General features: G+C 41.2%; 1 protein-coding gene across 5 annotated transcripts in view; it reads right to left on the bottom strand.

The window, feature by feature from the left end:
* gne (glucosamine (UDP-N-acetyl)-2-epimerase/N-acetylmannosamine kinase) overlaps window positions 1–20,406 on the bottom strand; it is a 125,030-nt gene that overhangs the window by 64,771 nt on the left and 39,853 nt on the right. For 2 of the 5 annotated variants that reach the window (XM_034187478.1, XM_034187479.1), the window contains exons 2-3: window positions 14,617–14,673; window positions 9,058–9,203 (exon numbers count right to left, since the gene is read on the bottom strand). In XM_034187478.1, the coding sequence (XP_034043369.1) occupies window positions 9,058–9,203; window positions 14,617–14,673 (203 nt within the window). Of the gene's footprint in view, window positions 1–9,057; window positions 9,204–14,616; window positions 14,680–20,406 lie in introns of all 5 variants that reach the window. The other 3 variants (XM_034187481.1, XM_034187482.1, XM_034187480.1) reach the window with 2 other exon arrangements.

Genomic DNA, 20,406 nt, shown 5'->3' on the forward strand with positions numbered 1-20,406 from the left:
TTTCTCTACGTTGATTGCAGACTGCAGCAGGTCTGCTTGAAGCAACGAAGCAGTGCTTCGACCTGCTGTTCACTGGTTCTCTCCTTCGCTGCTTTTCAGAAGGGCCCCTCCACACATAGTATGTGTAAGAACAAATCAGGGTGAATCATGGCGGAACAGCTTGTACGAGCGAACCACAAAAACATCAAGCCAATGGGCAGGCGTGAACAAACCCGCTGCGATAGTTTCGTGCATGCGACTGTGTCCTGCACAAAACTGTCCCAGCAGGAACACAGTGTGAGGGGTTGGTAAGGTTAGACAGCTTATTTGTGTAAAGCACCTTGATGCAACTTTGTTGTGATTTGGCGCTATATAAATGAAAATTGAAACTGAGCAGCTGGAACATGTGCAACCACGTTGCACAGCTGCTTTAAAAAAAAAAAAATACATGCCATCCACGGAATTCAAACCTGCAATTTACAAAAGCTCTGATTACTAGCCAGAAACATTACCACTGCGCTACCATCACTGTCCTGTAAAGGGTGGAGAAAAATGCCTGAAATCAATAAGGACATAAACATATATATGTATTTCTTTTTAAAAAAAGAGAAAAATGTGCTGTGATAACTGACCAAATGCATTTGTTACGGCGTATTTCTGCTGATACGTGACTGAAACTGGCATATTTGTCACACTGTTGGCTTGTCATATAGTCCTGTGGCAGGCCGCTCACAGGACACGTTTCCTGTCAGACAGACGTGACATTCAGATCGCCTGCTGTGTGTCCACATGAACTGATGGTCCGTTTCAGCTTGTCAATGTGCATGCTCGCCAGCCCGTCGCAAAAGGGTGATTCTTAGACTACGGGCACTTATTATGTCCTTTGATCATATTGTATGATAAACAGAAAAAAGGGGAAATTTCACACTTTTATAGTTATCTTTACAATGAAAGTGTGTTAAGAAATTTGTTCTAGTAGTCTATGCTGACTTTTTCACCTTTTTTCAGCATCATTATATGCAAATATTGCCGTTTTGTGCTTGTCCCACACCCAGACTTTTGATCTTCAATGATAAAAATGAATGGTAAAGAAACGTTATTTCTAATGTTTTAAAATATCTCTGAATAAAATATCAGTAAAATAATCAAAACATAACTGGGGTATTCAATGTCATACAACTGTTGTGATTTTTTTAAACAAAATGTAGTCGTCCCACACTATTGCCGTAATTTCCACCACAACACAGTTTGTATGAAAGATTGTTTGGGTAGTTTCTATGGAGATAAACAGTGACATCAGAGCACATGTATATAGCGCCAAATCACAACAAACAGTTGCCCCAAGGCGCTTTATATTGTAAGGCAATGGTGTGGTGGAAATTACATTTACAAGGCCAATAGTGCCCGTAGTTAAAGAATCACCCAAAAGCGATATATGTTTTATGTATTTCCACGTGAGGACAGCAAGCACACACACACGCGTGTCCATCAAAACACGGTACGTGTTCTGCAACTGTGACATCCAGGACCAGAGTTGTCAACAGCTTCTGCTGTTGACAGCCAGCCATGATCCCTGTCCATTCAGCACCCCTACCAAGGTGTCACTTTGTGATCAGATGAGAGGCGCTTTGCCTGCGGGGGAGCGCACAAACCACGTGTTGGGGGGGCAGCGGTGGGGGGGGTGCTCGAAACACACCCACACGTGTTGTGGGGGGAGCCGATACTCTGGCATGCCACATGTGTACTTGGCAACTTCAGTCGTGGGGGCACTTAGACAAATTTCACCACCAGCTCGAAAGTGATCGTCTGCTGACTGTTGTGCTAATAGCACAAAAGCCCACACATTTTCAAAATGCCAAGAGAGCGGTGTCAGATGCTCATGTGTGTCACCTGGAATTTGGCCAACACCTGCTGCGAGAGTGGGCTCTCACAGGGCACTCTGTCTTTCAGCCGCCAGTGTGCGCAAATAGTTGTAGCAACAGGTGTACGAGGCATAAAAGGCAGCTCAGATTTTATACGTATTGCATACGATTCCTGCTTCATGCACAATTTGACCACATTCGTACTATGTGTGAAGGGGCCTGAAGCGGCAAGTCCACTGGCATGAGCCCCAGCTGATGCGTAAGCTGAAGTTGTCCATCAGGTAAAGAAAATAATAATAATAATATCCTTTGTTTTGTGGGACCAAAGAGCCGCGCAGATTTCGGTCGGAATTAATAACTTCAGAATCTCCATTTTAAATCAAATGACACCTCCTTCCAAACATTATAATACGAGTGGAGCACTGCACAGCGGCACGAAGCTCGCTCTATGGCAGACAGACGCACAAACCGGAAACGACACAAAAATTCAGCCACTGTGGAGAAAAGGCCACAAACCGGCAGACAACACTGTCATAAAAAGCCACACATTGACGGTAGATGAACATAGACATTATAAAGAGGATTAGACACCACATCGGTTGCTGAGGTGCAAGAAATGCAGCAGCCATTAAATGACACGGTGAGATGCCGAAGCGCTTCGCTTGTCATGTCCGCGACATATACATATTACAAACAAACTACAACTGACAAAAACTGTTTTTCCCCCAAAATGAGAGATCCTGCGTTTTTTATGAATTATATCCTGGCGTGCAGCAGTTGGTTGAAAAGGTCAGCTCAGAGTCTATGGACATTAGTGCCATTAATATCAGAAATGAAATGCTTTTGACAAAAACTACAGATTTTGTTCATTTCTATTTCTGTCCAGGGATCAAGGATCCAACATGTACATCAAGAATCCAGTGACTATGTACAGATTTTGATATTTATGTCCAGAGATCAAGGTTCCAGTGACCAATTTCATATTTATTTACTTTAAGACTCAATAAAATGTTGACATAGAAAACCTGTAAAGCCTACTTTTAGTACATAGAAAATTCACAAGAGGTATTGACAAGAGAACTGATAAAGAATCGGATTGATAATGCATTGATAGATAAAATCTTATGCTGCGTTTACACATAACGAGGACAAGTCACGAATGCCACGAAGTATACATTCTTGGTGCTGATGACAAATGTGATGATTCGGGGCAGAGGCGTCAGGTGTCCTCAGGAACTGCTGCAACCTGTTACCGCGCGTTACGATTAATGGCATGTGTTGCTGGAGAATTATCAGGAACCATTCCGCATGGTCAGGAATAATGTTCTGTGCTGCTGTGTGCTATTGCGCGTAACAGTGCATTGTTACGTTCTTTCACATTGTGAATGAGGCGAACTGTCTCCACACACCCACCCACATTCATCCATTAGCTGCTGAACAATTCAGATCGCTCCAGGATGCTCCTCAAAATCCACAGCAGAAGAACTTTGTGACTGCATGCTTAGTTTGGCTCTGTGCCATGGAGTGGCGCAGAGAGGAGGAGGAGGAGATGGAGAGAGCCAGATGTGTGGCTCCATGCGCCTCTCGTCTTGCGCGTTTTCTCAAACATCAGACGCAGAAGCAGCAGGTCGAACACCTGCAGGAGCGTACTGATGCGCATTGGAACGAGGTTTTTAGCTATCTTGGCATCACTGTCCTCCTTCAGCATACTGCAGCAATGAAACTGAATGCGGTGCAGCAGGGTTTAATTGTGTGCATGTCAGAGAACACTGTCACACTCTATTAAGGATCACCACTAATCAAGACGAATCAACATGCTCAGTTGCGACCTCCACAACATGAGGCGAAATGAGGGTGGTGCGTGACATTCGTGGAAGATTTTCTGACATGGTCACCGTCACATGGTTTTGGAAAACCATGTGACAGTGAACCAATTCCGACTGGACACTCACATTGCGCATGTCATCACACAGCTTCTATGAGGAGTACAAAGATGGCCGATGGCTGGCTCGAAAGTCCGCGGAGTTAACTTTTCAGCAAAAAAAGTAAGTTTCTATCTCATATCATTAGAAAGTTATTTATAATTTAGTAAAGCTTGGTCTTAGCCGTTGTTTACGACGGCGTCAGCCCCAGAGGGTTAAGAATGTCAGGAATGTGCCAAGAATGATGCAAATATGACATTCATAACACGTCCTGCCTATGTGTAAATGCACCATTATCAATACCCATCCCTAATCGTATCGCATTGTGAGGAATTGAATCGCCATCAAATACATATCAAATTGAATTGGGAACAGGAGTGAATTGTATCACATCGTATCGTCAGTATCGTAATGTATCGCTATGTGTATCGTATCGCTGGTCGTTTATCAAGGTGCGTATTGAATCATTGTCAGTGATGAGATTCACATGCTTAGTGTTTACCCTACAGTATTAAGCCTGACAGGCTGCCAGACTAACGGGAACCCCTGCCAGGCCAGATACAGTTTAGTAACATCAATGAAAAATACAGCTAAATATCCATTAATCAATTGTCAATATTAATTTTAGCACATTCAGAGCACTTTGATTCTGGTATTCTCTCACACAAACAATCGTCTGTGGAGTAAATGTTTTTATAGTAATTTGAAGAATAAAGTTCAAAGCTCCTGCTGTGGTCTCCGTCAGTGCAGTCAGAGCTTTCAACAGACGATGTCAGAAGTCAGACTCTGATATCTATTCTTCAGATTTTGACTAGTTAAAAAAAAGTCAGACATGCTTTTTCATGAAATGGTCTGTCACCATTTCCTGTGAATTCATCAGTATAACTCGTTTCACACCAGAATCACTGCTGACAAAGTCAATGTTATGGTGGAAGATTGTATTCACAGAGTCTGAAACATTAAGAATTGTCACTGCAATAATGCATCTGAGGTTTATTTTCTCTGCTGAGAAAAGGTTCTTGATCACAACACAGGCTGTAGAGCAAAAATGACTTTGTACTGTGGTAAGCAGAGCATATTTGTAGAGAGACAGAAGTGAGGACAATGAACTGTGACACATCTGCTACCTGCAAGCATCTGCTCGGACAGTGACACAAGTCATATTTATGTAGTTTTGCAACTACATGAGCAAAGTGAAAAAATATCTCTAATCTCTGGAAGGCATTCAAGGACAGTCCATACCCAGTTACTGCAAGACACACTGTATCTACACAAGGCCATCTATAAACACTTTAGTACAGAACGTATAAAAACTTCTTTTACAATGCACCATTTAAAAAAGTTTAAAACTCTGACTCTTAATGTGGTATGAGTGATGGTACGTGGCATAGCAGGTCTGGTGTTCTGCAGTGTGCGATTGAGGGTACCAACTGGTGCCCCGCAGGCCACATAAGGCCCAGTCTCTTATGTGAACATGCTTTTTCATGGCTTAAACTTTGATAAACAAGTGAGTGCACATCTATCCTGAGATATGGCAGTGATGACTGGTGGAATTCTGACAATACATTACACATTAAATTTTACTTAAAATTTCATAAAGATGTACTTGGAGGAAAAAAAGGACAAATTTTCACTTCTTCAGTCATCATGGAGGAGGAAACTAGCTAGAGAGACAAAAATGTTTTTTGTACCAGACTGTAAGGATGTTTATTTCTGATCTAAGGGCCCTGTCACACCTTGATGATTTAGTCAGCATATGCTGACAGTCGCATTTTCACCAAGTGGTTCGGGCCGGTACTGCACGGTGTAGTTCGGGTCAAACAGTTAATTCTGGCTTGTTTTGCATTTCCACCACCAGCAGAACCCTTTTGTTTGGTAAGTGGAATGCTTAAATATTGATGAGCACGTCATCAAGTACGTATACACCGTCATGCAGCGTCTCTTCTCCACAAAGAGGCAAAACAGAGTAATTTAACGTTATTTTATTTTAGTCTTGGTGGATCATGGGATTTAATTTCATCATGTGCAGAATGCTGATGAGTTGGTTGATGGCTGTGGTAAATGCTAAGGTGAATGACTGAGGCGCGGTGACTTTTTCAACTGTTAAAGCGCCAGTCGCAGTCTCATCGTTACCCCCGTCTGACAGATGGGGGATCAATCAGACGGTGACACCAGCATCCTCAGCCTGACAAAAGCACCTAATAATGCAGAGGGACTTGCTTTAAAATACTACGTTTCTTCAGCCACAAGGAATTAAAGTATACTCAACAAAAATATAAACGCAACACTTTTGGTTTTGCTCTCATTTTGTATGAGATGAACTCAAAGATCTAAAACTTTTTCCACATACACAATATCACCATTTCCCTCAAATATTGCTCACAAACCAGTCTAAATCTGTGACAGTGAGCACTTCTCCTTTGCTGAGATAATCCATCCCACCTCACAGGTGTGCCATACCAAGATGCTGATTAGACACCATGATTAGTGCGCAGGTGTGCCTTAGACTGCCCACAATAAAAGGCCACTCTGAAAGGTGCAGTTTTATCACACAGCACAATGCCACAGATGTTGCAAGATTTGAGGGAGCGTGCAATTGGCATGCTGACAGCAGGAATGTCAACCAGAGCTGTTGCCCATGTATTGAATGTTCATTTCTCTACCATAAGCCGTCTCCAAAGGCGTTTCAGAGAATTTGGCAGTACATCCAACCAGCCTCATAACCGCAGATCACGTGTAACCACACCAGCCCAGGGCCTCCACATCCAGCATGTTCACCTCCAAGATCGTCTGAGACCAGCCACTCGGACAGCTGCTGAAACAATCGGTTTGCATAACCAAAGAATTTCTGCACAAACTGTCAGAAACCGTCTCAGGGAAGCTCATCTGCATGCTTGTCGTCCTCATCGGGGTCTCGACCTGACTCCAGTTTGTCGTCGTAACCGACTTGAGTGGGCAAATGCTCACATTCGCTGGCGTTTGGCACGTTGGAGAGGTGTTCTCTTCAACTCTATGCGAAGGAGATGTGTTGCACTGCATGAGGCAAATGGTGGTCACACCAGATACTGACTGGTATCCCCCCCCAATAAAACAAAACTGGACCTTTCAGAGTGGCCTTTTATTGTGGACAGTCTAAGGCACACCTGTGCACTAATCATGGTGTCTAATCAGCATCTTGATATGGCACACCTGTGAGGTGGGATGGATTATCTCAGCAAAGGAGAAGTGCTCACTATCACAGATTTAGACTGGTTTGTGAACAATATGAGGGAAATGGTGATACTGTGTATGTGGAAAAAGTTTTAGATCTTTGAGTTCATCTCATACAAAATGGGAGCAAAACCAAAAGTGTTGCGTTTATATTTTTGTTGAGTGTATTTTCAGATGTCATTTTCCAAAACCAGGACGCTTTATGTCGATAGGTTTTTGCCAGGCTGTGATGATGAATCTGACTGAAACGAACAGGTAAGATTAAGACTTTATATTTACACCATTTGTGAATGGCTTTAATATTTGAAACAGACTGTATGAGGACTGCAGTTTTCAGCCAATCAATGGACAACATTAATGGATGTATTTCAATTTATGAGCAACTTACAAGAAACGTGTCAGAAGGAAGCAGTGTAATTAAAAGCTTTTTTGCCAAGCTCAGTTCTGACTCTGGGGACTGACATTTGAACAATATTATGGCAGTGGAGGCCCTAAGTATTTAGGTTGCGATCCACGTATGAACACAGATCCAAAGGCATCAAACCCATGAGAGATTTATGGACAAGTCATCCAATTTGTAACATGTGGAATGTGTCCCAATTCTTGGCAACCATCAGGGCGGTTGTCTACTTCTATTCAGATTACTGTAGAATCTGTGTGCTGTAACATCCAAATCCAGAATCTACGTAAATGTTAGGGTTAGTCATGTGTCGCATGTGTTTTAACATCCCAGTTAACAACACATCAAAGTACTCATGATTATAAATCGTCCATTATGGGCACATACACCCATAATTAGGGGTTTATGATGTTTTTATTCCTCTCCCGAAGCGAGGAAACGTGTATTTCCAAAAAACGTCTCACTCAGCAATTCTCGGCATTTCTCTGCGTGTGACATAGTTAAGAGCAAAACACAGACATCCCCAACAGAGACAGATAGAACAAAACGAATTAGGTTATGCCCGATAACGAAGCTTCGGAGCTTTTCTTTGAAAGCAGTAGCTCGGTTTTACAGACGAGATGACCCAATTCACTCCGAAACTCTTAACTTTTTCAGAGTCTGTCGGATTTTGGAACTTAAAGTGTCATGACGCTGCTGTTTGTGCCACAGCTGCTGGTTTACTGCTGCAGACATGCCTGGACATGCAGATCTAGGTCTCATATTGGAAAAGAAACTATTGTCAGGAGCTAATGGATTATCCAATATGCCATGATCCTGACAGAAGTTGAGTTGAAGGCAGAGCTGCAACTGGACATTATGCATGTGCCCGCGATCAGAACCTGAGAGTGAGTGGACCTGGACATTATTCTTTGGCATGTCAGCTGTTTATTGCCACTTAATGAATGTGGAATGTCTCCGTGATGACACAGATATATATTTATTAGATTTTCACAGTAATATACAACACATATTAGCGTTAACAGGCTGCCTTTATGACTAATTGCCGCAGGTGCAAAAAACCTTCTCACAGCCGCAGCTTTTACTGTGACTGCATCAAAATGAACAGTTATCACTTAAAAATAAGTCATCATAACAACATCACACTTGTGTAAAATTTGGAATTAATCTGTGCCTCAACTCACTGAAGCACACGCTGGGGCGCTTCTAGTAACCGTCACCTGTCGGAAACACTCAAGTACGCACGAGTAATTTGTTTTCTGAAGTGTCCGTAGCTGTTCGCTGCGAATGCCGTATACTTTGAAACTGGTCACAGAAGTGCACAAAGCAATCCTGGTGGATCAGCGGATGATCACTAACGGCCTAAATCTTAATTGTTATGATTTCAGTGCGACATGTCCTTTAAATGTGACAGTGTATTTGACAAACATTAAATAAATGGATCAAAATTCCGGTTGCAAAATCTGGTCATTTCCATTGACTAAACAAGAATCTGACAGTATTGTTTAATGTCTTGTAAATTTTTCTTGACTACTGTTTGAGCTGTATGTATTTTTTTTGTGCAAGCTCTTTGTAAATTTGTGAGAACAGTTATACAAAACAAATTTTTATCCATTATTTTTCATGTGAATGTTTCAGGAGCTCATCACCATCTGGCTTAGTGAAGTCTGAATGCTGGTCTTACCCATAGTCGTCAATGAGATGTGAACCAAGCACCACCACTTCCAAGTCGAAGTCCTCAGGATGAGCTTTGATCCCAAACATGATGGGGGCCAATTTGGAGTAATCTGCTCTGTTGCATGTTGCTACACACATCCTCAGCTTCTTACACTGCACACCCAGAAGAAACCACATGCATGTACATGTAGAAGGATACATACACACAGATTAATTTATTAAGCATTGCACAACACATACGTATTACTCGCCATGAACTGTCTGCTGTGCAAAACTTTTTCAAACCCTAAAACTAAACACTGACTATTTAATACTACAAACCCCATTACTCAAGTTTAAAAATGATATAAAATTGCCTTATCTATGTGTGATACAGACTAAAAGTAAAATTGTCACTTTCACAGATACACATCAGAGATGTTCACGATTTAAAACTATGTCCCCACCTTGAAAAATCTGAGTGTCCAGGACAGTGTCCATGATGAACTGGGATATTCCTGTCATAGTCTTGTTTTAACCATACCAGAATTTTCACAAGTCTCAAAAATTTATTCTCCTATTGCGAACTTTGACACACTGTACTTTGTTAATCTCTTGCATTTCCATGAAACCTGAAATGTTTTCATCCCTGGTGTGACCATCACTGGAAAGTTGTGCTAAAGTTATACTGCGGGTGTGCTACAGTTGTTTTTGCACAAATCACTTGGTACAAGTCCGGCATGTTATGTCACCAAACCACCCGCTAAAGCACACCAGTCTGACACAGTTATAGACACTGACCTTCTGGGATGCATATCCATGGAAGTCTAAGCAGGTTGAACCATACTTGAAGATTAAAACAACAGTGTGGCGCTTTACTCATTTGAGTAATGACTACACAGGGTCACTCAGGGTTTATACTTGGTAGTGAGTTTTGGTGGTGAATTGAACCCCTAACAAAAACAGTGGCACATTCTTAATTTATTTAAAAAGTCATATGCAAGTGTTTATAACACAGTTTAGAGGAGAAACTACGATTACAAGTTGTCAATAGTTATTAAATTAAATTTTACAGTCTGAGATAAATAGTGTAGATGTGTAATTTAACAACATTTACTACTTTAACCTTATGGGGTTATTATTAAAGCCCCAGTCAACTCACTCCCCCACCACCATCATATCACACCTATCACTACTGGCAGCAGATCAGGTGTCCTGGGGGAATACAATGCTGTGCCACATGGTAGCACAAGATCAGCATCCAATTTTGGAAATGTTACACTATTGCCAGTTTGTCCACTCACGATCACAGAAGCCTAGCTCTTCCAGATTTCTCTGGGTGTCTTGGTGGCTTCCTTCACTTCCCTCCTTCAATCATGGTAACTCAATTTTTGAGAACTGCCGACTTGACATAGATTCACCATACAGTGCCATAGTGTTTGCAATTTACTGACTGATGTAAATGAAGTCCAAAATCTATTCAGCGACTTGGAAATGTTCATGTGTCATCCCCTGACTTCTTTGAAGAAAATTCTCTGTAAAAGTGATGATATAATCCTTATATCTCAAAAAAATTGCCCCTGTAAATGCATTGCAGGCCTTAAATACAGGAATGGATGTTTATTAGATTAAGGTGACCACATAAAACATGAAATATCTTGGGTTCATACTGTCTGCAACGAAATAAAAAGCAATGCAAATGGAAGGATCATTATGCTTTGCTGTTGCGTGAAAATTTCAGGAATATGACACTCCCACAGCTGAAAACTCTAAGGGGTGTTCCCTACAGTGGAAAACTACGCTGGGAGCCTCACGGAGAGAGCCGCACTAGTTTATCCGATTTTGGAGAAGAGCCGGAAAGACAGTGATGACAGTGACTATATGGAACAGCTCTGATCTCGATCTTAACGGGAGAGCTGTGAAGTGGACACGGCTACTGGCCATTTGCGTCAGCGATGTTACATGCTTATCGACTGCGGACAAGCAAACGAAAGAATCAACAAAAACAAAATCTTAGGACATGCCTGTTTGCAATTGAGCACTATTTACCTGCATTCTGTGACTACAATAGGTTTTCAGGGTCCATGCAGAAATGTAGCCCAGGTACCTTTGGCCACTTTAATGTGCCCTGATCACAACTCACCTCCCACTGTCTGAACTCAAATAAATATGTCTAAACTGTAATGCTGTCATTTTTTTGAAATAGGGGTTTATGTTGAAGTTTATGAGCTGTCTTAAATGTTTGAATTTGCACTCTTGTATAGTTGTTTTTTAGTTAGGTTTTTTTTTATTTAATGTGATGATAATCAACTTTCCATATGGCCAACAGCTTTTGAAACCCAGAGAGAATCCTGGAGGTGGCAAGAGATCAATGAGGTGTGCTTGTGATCAGAGGATCTGTAGTGTGGTTCCCTGCCAGTAGGAAACTCGCTAAGGTCCTTATTCCCCAGGTTTCTCTCACTGTACAGATGTGCGCCTTGCTTGGTAGCACACTGACTTTGGTGTTAGGTGAGGAAACATCCCCCATTATCTTGCACTTTTGGGGGATACCTCTGACAATTAATAAATTACTGCTTATTACAGATTTTGACACACTGAATCCAAATCTAATGTTGGGGTTATGAATTCCTGCCATTTATTAGAAAAATGCAATTAAAATAATAAGTACCCAGCAAAGATCACCTCATAATGCACTGCCTGACCAGAGGAATACATGACATACTGCCCTTATCAGCCAATGAAAGAACACAGGAATTATACTTTTCAAAGTAGGTGTTTAGGAGAATACTTTTTAAATAATAATACATTTTATTTATAGTGCCATTTTCATCAATGATCTCAAGAGCTAAAGGTTAAAAAGATCAAATAAAAGCAAAAACAAGACAAGCAGTCATATTTCAAAATGGTAAGAATTTAAAACACTCATTTAAAAGGGGGGACCATAGGTTTTGTTAAAAAGAAATGCCTTTATTTTAACTAGTGCAGTGCTCGTAGGAAGTTTGTATTCCTATAGAAAATTGGGAGCTTAAGTAGATTTCTCATAGATGGTCATATGAGACTGTGTTTGAAGCAGGGATGTAGAAAGAGGAGTACTTATGTTATATTATTTGAATATAGTATTTCATATTTAAAAAAATCATTTTATTATCAATTATATAAAAATAAAAGTATTCCTATTAAACAGGTTATTGGAAGAGTCAGACAAAATTAAATAGAACATTTAGAATATTTGAAACAGAAAATCTCACCTCCTAAACATGGTTTATTTAAACCTGAACTCACTGCATATAAGATATTATTCAGTTTATGTACTTACTGAAACATTGCACAAATTATGGGAAAAGATAATATTTTGTTCAACTTATGTACTTACTGAAACGTTGTATAAATAGTAGGAAATTTGTTGTATTACCAAAAAAATGGATAGTTTTGATCCTGACCAAGAAGAAACCACAACTAAATTAATGTAATGCTTTATGTTTCAACATAATCACCCTGTAAGTCCACACAATTTTTCCACCATCGCTGCAGTGCCTTAATACCATTTCATAGAAGGTCTTATCATGGAGAACCATACACTACTTTTCTGAGTCAAAAAAAAACTTTTCAATCACCCCTGGTATTTTTGCAATGTGAACAATCCAATAAAGAAGTTTCAGGCTAAATAATTTTATCCTTAAAAAAAAAATATATACGAGGGCTGTCAATAAAGTTACAGTCCTTTTAATTTTTTTCAAAAACTATATGGATTTCATTCATATGTTTTTACGTCAGACATGCTTGAACCCTCGTGCGCATGCGTGAGTTTTTCCACGCCTGTCGGTGACGTCATTCGCCTGTGAGCACTCCTTGTGGGAGGAGTCGTCCAGCCCCTCGTCGGAATTCCTTTGTCTGAGAAGTTGCTGAGAGACTGGCGCGTTGTTTGATCAGAATTTTTTCTAAACCTGTGAGACACATCGAAGTGGACACGGTTCGAAAAATTAAGCTGGTTTTCAGTGAAAATTTTAACAGCTGATGAGAGATTTTGAGGTGATTCTGTCGCTTTAAGGACTTTTCACGGTGCGAGATGTCGTGCAGTGCTCTCAGGCGGCGTCATCAGCCTGTTCAAGCTGAAAACCTCCACATTTCAGGCTCTATTGATCCAGGACGTCGTGAGAGAACAGAGAAGTTTCAGAAGAAGTCGGTTTCAGCATTTTATCCGGATATTCCACTGTTAAAGGAGATTTTTTTAATGAAAGACGTGCGGGCGGGTCCGCGCGTCGGGACGCAGCCGACGCGGTGCGGCGGCACAGGAAAAACACCTCCGTGTTGATAACCATTTGTAAAATCCAGGCGGCTTTTGATGGCTTTCAGTGGAGTGAGTATATGAGAAATTGTTTAACAGGCAGGACATGTTCCAACTTGTCCTTAAGGCTTTCAACAGAGGTGTTTTTCCTGTGGCGGAGCGTCGCGGCGGCTGCGTCCCGACGCGCGGACCCGTCCGCACGTCTTTCATTAAAAAAATCTCCTTTAACAGTGGAATATCCGGATAAAATGCTGAAACCGACTTCTTCTGAAACTTCTCTGTTCTCTCACGACGTCCTGGATCAATAGAGCCTGAAATGTGGATGTTTTCAGCTTGAACAGGATGACGACGCCGCCTGAGAGCGCAGCGCGACGTCTCGCACCGTGAAAAGTCCTTAAAGCGACAGAATCACCTCAAAATCTCTCATCAGCCGTTAAAATTTTCACTGAAAACCAGCTTAATTTTTCGAACCGTGTCCACTTCGATGTGTCTCACAGGTTTAGAAAAAATTTTGATCAAACAACGCGCCAGTCTCTCAGCAACTTCTCAGACAAAGGAATTCCGACGAGGGGCTGGACGACTCCTCCCACAAGGAGTGCTCACAGGCGAATGACGTCACCGACAGGCGTGGAAAAACTCACGCACGCGCACGAGGGTTCAAGCATGTCTGACGTAAAAACATATGAATGAAATCCATATAGTTTTTGAAAAAAATAAAAAGGACCGTAACTTTATTGACAGCCCTCGTATATATAGAACAACTTGCTGATGAGCTACACTTTAAAAGCCACAGTAGGTTTCATGCAAGTCAAAGTGAAAATTTCTAAACCAATTTGCTCTTTGCGTATAGAATTGTGTGTGTATGACCACACGTGTAATCTACTTTTTTTTTCTTTTTTTTATTGCCTGATAAGACAGTACTTCATTTATTATACTGGTAGCACAATGCATTATGGGGCAATTTGTGCTTCGTCCTTTTATGATTTTAACTGTGTTTTCTAATAAACTGTAGGAATTCACGACCCCCAACAAGCAGATTTGGATTCACTGTAGAAGAAGTAATTCATTTTTAATTCTCAGAGGTGTGTCACGACACTTGTTTTCTGAGCAAAATAATCAGGGACGTTTCCTCACCTATATGTGAGAACAGGTGAATGTGATGCATCATTATAAAAGCATTTTCAACATCTGCATTGGCCGTAAAACCACTTCAGATATTTACAATTAGCTGAGATGGATTCAAATTTAAACAGTTAACATACCTGAAATATTTTTATTTGGCTATATAGACAAAAATCATACCTGATGTGGTAAATCCATCTTTTCTCTGTAGATCTGCCTTCTCCGATAGTAAACCTCCTAACAAAGAGAGACAAAAGGAATCAGTGTAACTCAGTGTCTGTTCAACCACTCATCCATACAGTTTTACACACTTTATACAAGGCCAGGTGAAAGTGGCAACAGGTTAAGTGGAACTACTTTCAAAATGTGGTAACAAGTCAAGCCTTAGTCTGTAGACAATAGCTGCATCTCAATTCAGGAAGCTGTGCCCCATGAAGATGTGGCCTGTAGGGACTGCAGAAGCTGAACATTCTGCTCTGAACTAAGGGCCTTTTGGAATTAAGTCTTTAGCTTTTCCCGGCCCTACCATGTGGCCTGGCAGCCTTGACAGCTGCATGCCATAAGCTAGCACCGAGTGGAACTCTTAGTTTAGCAACCATTTTTCCAGATTTATACTTTAACTATAGTTAATTGCACATATGGAGCCTGAAACTATGATACTAATGTACTGCCAATCCTGAGAACAAACACAGGTCTAACCCAGGTCAATCAGAGTTCACTGGGTTGTTGCAATATTGGTTCTGTCCCAGATCTTGGACAGAACCAATAAAGGCCTTTTCATGCTTCTACAACTCTAACTCCGTGGCCACGCAATCGCATCGACATGGGCAACTTTCTTGCCACCTGCATTGCCACTGCTGCTGTTTTTTTTTTTTTCTTTTCTTTTTTTATTTCAAGACTAACAAATTTGTCCCTCAACAACCTCCACTTATTTATAGAATCAACCCCCAAAACAACATTACATGCAATTTCCCTCCATGAATTGCTGACCATTTAAGCATCTGTAGTTTTTTCCAAGGCTGTTTTGTAAATGTGGTCATGTTTGCAGACTTCCTTTGCTCAACGTTCCTCCATTTGAGCCATGATCAGAATGTAATTACCGGGTGCAGGACAAACACTAAAAGATGATCGAAGATGGAGTGAAACCGGTCACATGACCAATCACAGCCCGTACAGTTTCTGTCCATTCGACATGCAGTTTAAATTTTTGGGATGTGCATAGCAGGCTATGGAGTGGGGCTCGGAGAGGGTTCATGACGACGCAGAGGACTCTGCATAGCTACGGAACTGCAGATATGGAGTACCATAAACTGGGAGTAATACACCGTAAGTAGTGGGACTAGACTGCCTTGTTTTGAAGAATCATTGGAATACCCCTGGTGTGTGTAGCCTTCTTTCACCTGAAAACAATTGATACATCAGGTGTATTCTTCATGGTCAACCAGAAAACTTTGATGGTCTCAAATGAAGCCCAACCAGAATTAGAAATGTTGCTGATCCTTGACTGGCCGCTTGAGGCTGGCTGCAAAAGGGATCACATTCCCACAGGAGCCTGTGTTAAAATGTCCAACTCTACAGCATAAACAAACATGCGTACAGCCTGGTACAAAAAAGGTTTTGTTCTCTACAGGTAGTTTCCTCCTCCATGACAACTGTACAAGGGTTTTGTTTTGTTTTTTTTTAACTAGCTTCTTAGTTTGAGACACAAACTCCTGGAATAACATGGGTTGTTGTGTGGTGAAACATACTAAAGATCATCAAAGACATCTCTGGTACAATATTCGCACCGAGTGAAATTCTCATGGTTTTTACTGTTGTATGCTATGGCATTAGCACTTTTAGCAGCCTGATTGGTTAAGTACAATTAATGCATGATTACTGAGAAAATAAGCAGCTCAAAACTTTTAATGTTCACACTAGAGCCAATCAGAGGAGAACCGACACGTAGTTAGCAAAAATATGATTTAATAATTACCCAAACTGAGGTTAGCCTGTTTAGCTAGTTCTGATTCAGAGAGAGGGGCATGTTCAGGCTTCTTTTATCACACACTCAGCCACCCACACTCCACCCCTTTACGCATTAATGAATATATCGTGATCCAAATCAGCACTGCTGCAACCATAACACCACCCAGATACGGGCTTCATATTGGCCATTATTTAACGTCTGAGTGGATCCTTGTCATTTTGTTGGTGCTTTGTCTGTCATGTTACATGGATTATTCATCCCATTGTGTCGCGTTGCATTTAGCATGCAAATTTGGTTCCATACATTTTGTACCATTGCACGCTGTGAACCCCCACCCACTAGTGGGAGCAGCATTTAGCTAAACATTCGGCGTTTGTTTTGCTGACAGATGATGATTTGAAGGAGCTAACTGACGGTGCTAATTCTTCTAACACACACACAAACAAACCCACTACGCTGTAAGCCGCTGTTAGGAGGAAGTTAGAATGAAAAGCTAGAGTAGTTTCTGATGTGATTTTTTTTTTCCACTGCACTGAGGAAGTACACAGTCTTTTTTTTTTTGTGGAAGTACACAAAGTCAGTGCACGGCAGCAGACTACATCGTCAGAATTATTTTTGGACTCCTATTTAAAGTTCGTGTTGGATTGTTGTTGTCAAAGCACCAGTGATGCACCAAAATGTAAGTCCCTTTTATTCTGCTCATAAATTAATATAATATCAACTGACAAGGATCTATTTTAGCAGTTATATAAAACAAATAATGAATGTTTTTACAATCTTTCAATGGTATGAATATTTCACCTCATGAAATATTCATACCTGGCTCTCACTGCGGTATTGTATCACTTCCTGTTCCGGAGCACAGCGGTGTTTTTCTGTATCTGTTAGCTGTTTAATCTGCGCAGTTAGATTGATCTAGTTATCTAGATTACGATTTGTTTCCCAGTGTAGTCTTTACGTGCCTTGACTGGAGCACTCCTTCTGCTGAATCACCTCTAAATTATTTACACATTGTTCACTTTGCGTGTTTTTAGGAATCCGCTAGCTTAGCGTAGCTACTAGCTCTTAGCCGATTTAGCATGGCGGCTTCTCCTGTCTCTCCCGCACTTTTCTGCTCTGGGTGTGAAATGTTTAGTTATTCCTCAGCCTCCTTTAGCAGTAACGGCACTTGTAATAAGTGTAGCTTATTCGTAGCTTTGGAGGCCAGGCTGGGCGAATTGGAGACTCGGCTCCGCACCGTGGAAAATTCTACAGCTAGCCAGGCCCCTGTAGTCGGTGCGGACCAAGGTAGCTTAGCCGCCGTTAGTTACCCCCTGGCAGATCCCAAGCAGGCCGACTGGGTGACTGTGAGGAGGAAGCGTAGCCCTAAACAGAAGCCCGTGTACACCGCCAACCCGTTCACATCTCTAACCGTTTTTCCCCACTCGACGACACACCCGCCGAGGATCAAACTCTGGTTATTGGCGACTCTGTTTTGAGAAATGTGAAGTTAGCGACACCAGCAACCATAGTCAATTGTCTTCCGGGGGCCAGAGCAGGCGACATTGAAGGAAATTTGAAACTGCTGGCTAAGGCTAAGCGTAAATTTGATAAGATTGTAATTCACGTCGGCAGTAATGACACCCGGTTACGCCAATCGGAGGTCACTAAAATTAACATTAAATCGGTGTGTAACTTTGCAAAAACAATGTCGGACTCTGTAGTTTTCTCTGGGCCCCTCCCCAATCGGACCGGGAGTGACATGTTTAGCCGCATGTTCTCCTTGAATTGCTGGCTGTCTGAGTGGTGTCCAAAAAATGAGGTGGGCTTCATAGATAATTGGCAAAGCTTCTGGGGAAAACCTGGTCTTGTTAGGAGAGACGGCATCCATCCCACTTTGGATGGAGCAGCTCTCATTTCTAGAAATCTGGCCAATTTTCTTAAATCCTCCAAACCGTGACTATCCAGGGTTGGGACCAGGAAGCAGAGTTGTAGTCTTACACACCTCTCTGCAGCTTCTCTCCCCCTGCCATCCCCTCATTACCCCATCCCCGTAGAGACGGTGCCTGCTCCCAGACCACCAATAACCAGCAAAAATCTATTTAAGCATAAAAATTCAAAAAGAAAAAATAATATAGCACCTTCAACTGCACCACAGACTAAAACAGTTAAATGTGGTCTATTAAACATTAGGTCTCTCTCTTCTAAGTCCCTGTTGGTAAATGATATAATAATTGATCAACATATTGATTTATTCTGCCTAACAGAAACCTGGTTACAGCAACACCCCCGAGTCACACTAACTGTCAGAATGCTCGTAGCACGGGCCGGGGCGGAGGATTAGCAGCAATCTTCCATTCCAGCTTATTAATTAATCAAAAACCCAGACAGAACTTTAATTCATTTGAAAGCTTGTCTCTTAGTCTTGTCCATCCAAATTGGAACTCCCAAAAACCAGTTTTATTTGTTATTATCTATCGTCCACCTGGTCGTTACTGTGAGTTTCTCTGTGAATTTTCAGACCTTTTGTCTGACTTAGTGCTTAGCTCAGATAAGATAATTATAGTGGGCGATTTTAACATCCACACAGATGCTGAGAATGACAGCCTCAACACTGCATTTAATCTATTATTAGACTCTATTGGCTTTGCTCAAAAAGTAAATGAGTCCACCCACCACTTTAATCATATCTTAGATCTTGTTCTGACTTATGGTATGGAAATGGAAGACTTAACAGTATTCCCTGAAAACTCCCTTCTGTCTGATAATTTCTTAATAACATTTACATTTACTCTGATGGACTACCCAGCAGTGGGGAATAAGTTTCATTACACTAGAAGTCTTTCAGAAAGCGCTGTAACTAGGTTTAAGGATATGATTCCTTCTTTATGTTCTCTAATGCCATATACCAACACAGTGCAGAGTAGCTACCTAAACTCTGTAAGTGAGATAGAGTATCTCGTCAATAGTTTTACATCCTCATTGAAGACAACTTTGGATGCTGTAGCTCCTCTGAAAAAGAGAGCTTTAAATCAGAAGTGTCTGACTCCGTGGTATAACTCACAAACTCGTAACTTAAAGCAGATAACCTGTAAGTTGGAGAGGAAATGGCGTCTCACTAATTTAGAAGATCTTCACTTAGCCTGGAAAAAGAGTCTGTTGCTCTATAAAAAAGCCCTCCGTAAAGCTAGGACATCTTTCTACTCATCACTAATTGAAGAAAATAAGAACCCCAGGTTTCTTTTCAGCACTGTAGCCAGGCTGACAAAGAGTCAGAGCTCTATTGAGCTGAGTATTCCATTAACTTTAACTAGTAATGACTTCATGACTTTCTTTGCTAACAAAATTTTAACTATTAGAGAAAAAATTACTCATAACCATCCCAAAGACGTATCGTTATCTTTGGCTGCTTTCAGTGATGCCGGTATTTGGTTAGACTCTTTCTCTCCGATTGTTCTGTCTGAGTTATTTTCATTAGTTACTTCATCCAAACCATCAACATGTTTATTAGACCCCATTCCTACCAGGCTGCTCAAGGAAGCCCTACCATTATTTAATGCTTCGATCTTAAATATGATCAATCTATCTTTGTTAGTTGGCTATGTACCACAGGCTTTTAAGGTGGCAGTAATTAAACCATTACTTAAAAAGCCATCACTTGACCCAGCTATCTTAGCTAATTATAGGCCAATCTCCAACCTTCCTTTTCTCTCAAAAATTCTTGAAAGGGTAGTTGTAAAACAGCTAACTGATCATCTGCAGAGGAATGGTCTATTTGAAGAGTTTCAGTCAGGTTTTAGAATTCATCATAGTACAGAAACAGCATTAGTGAAGGTTACAAATGATCTTCTTATGGCCTCGGACAGTGGACTCATCTCTGTGCTTGTTCTGTTAGACCTCAGTGCTGCTTTTGATACTGTTGACCATAAAATTTTATTACAGAGATTAGAGCATGCCATAGGTATTAAAGGCACTGCGCTGCGGTGGTTTGAATCATATTTGTCTAATAGATTACAATTTGT

This window comes from Thalassophryne amazonica, chromosome 15, assembly GCF_902500255.1.
Source record: "Thalassophryne amazonica chromosome 15, fThaAma1.1, whole genome shotgun sequence".
Taxonomy (NCBI): Eukaryota; Metazoa; Chordata; class Actinopteri; order Batrachoidiformes; family Batrachoididae; genus Thalassophryne; species Thalassophryne amazonica.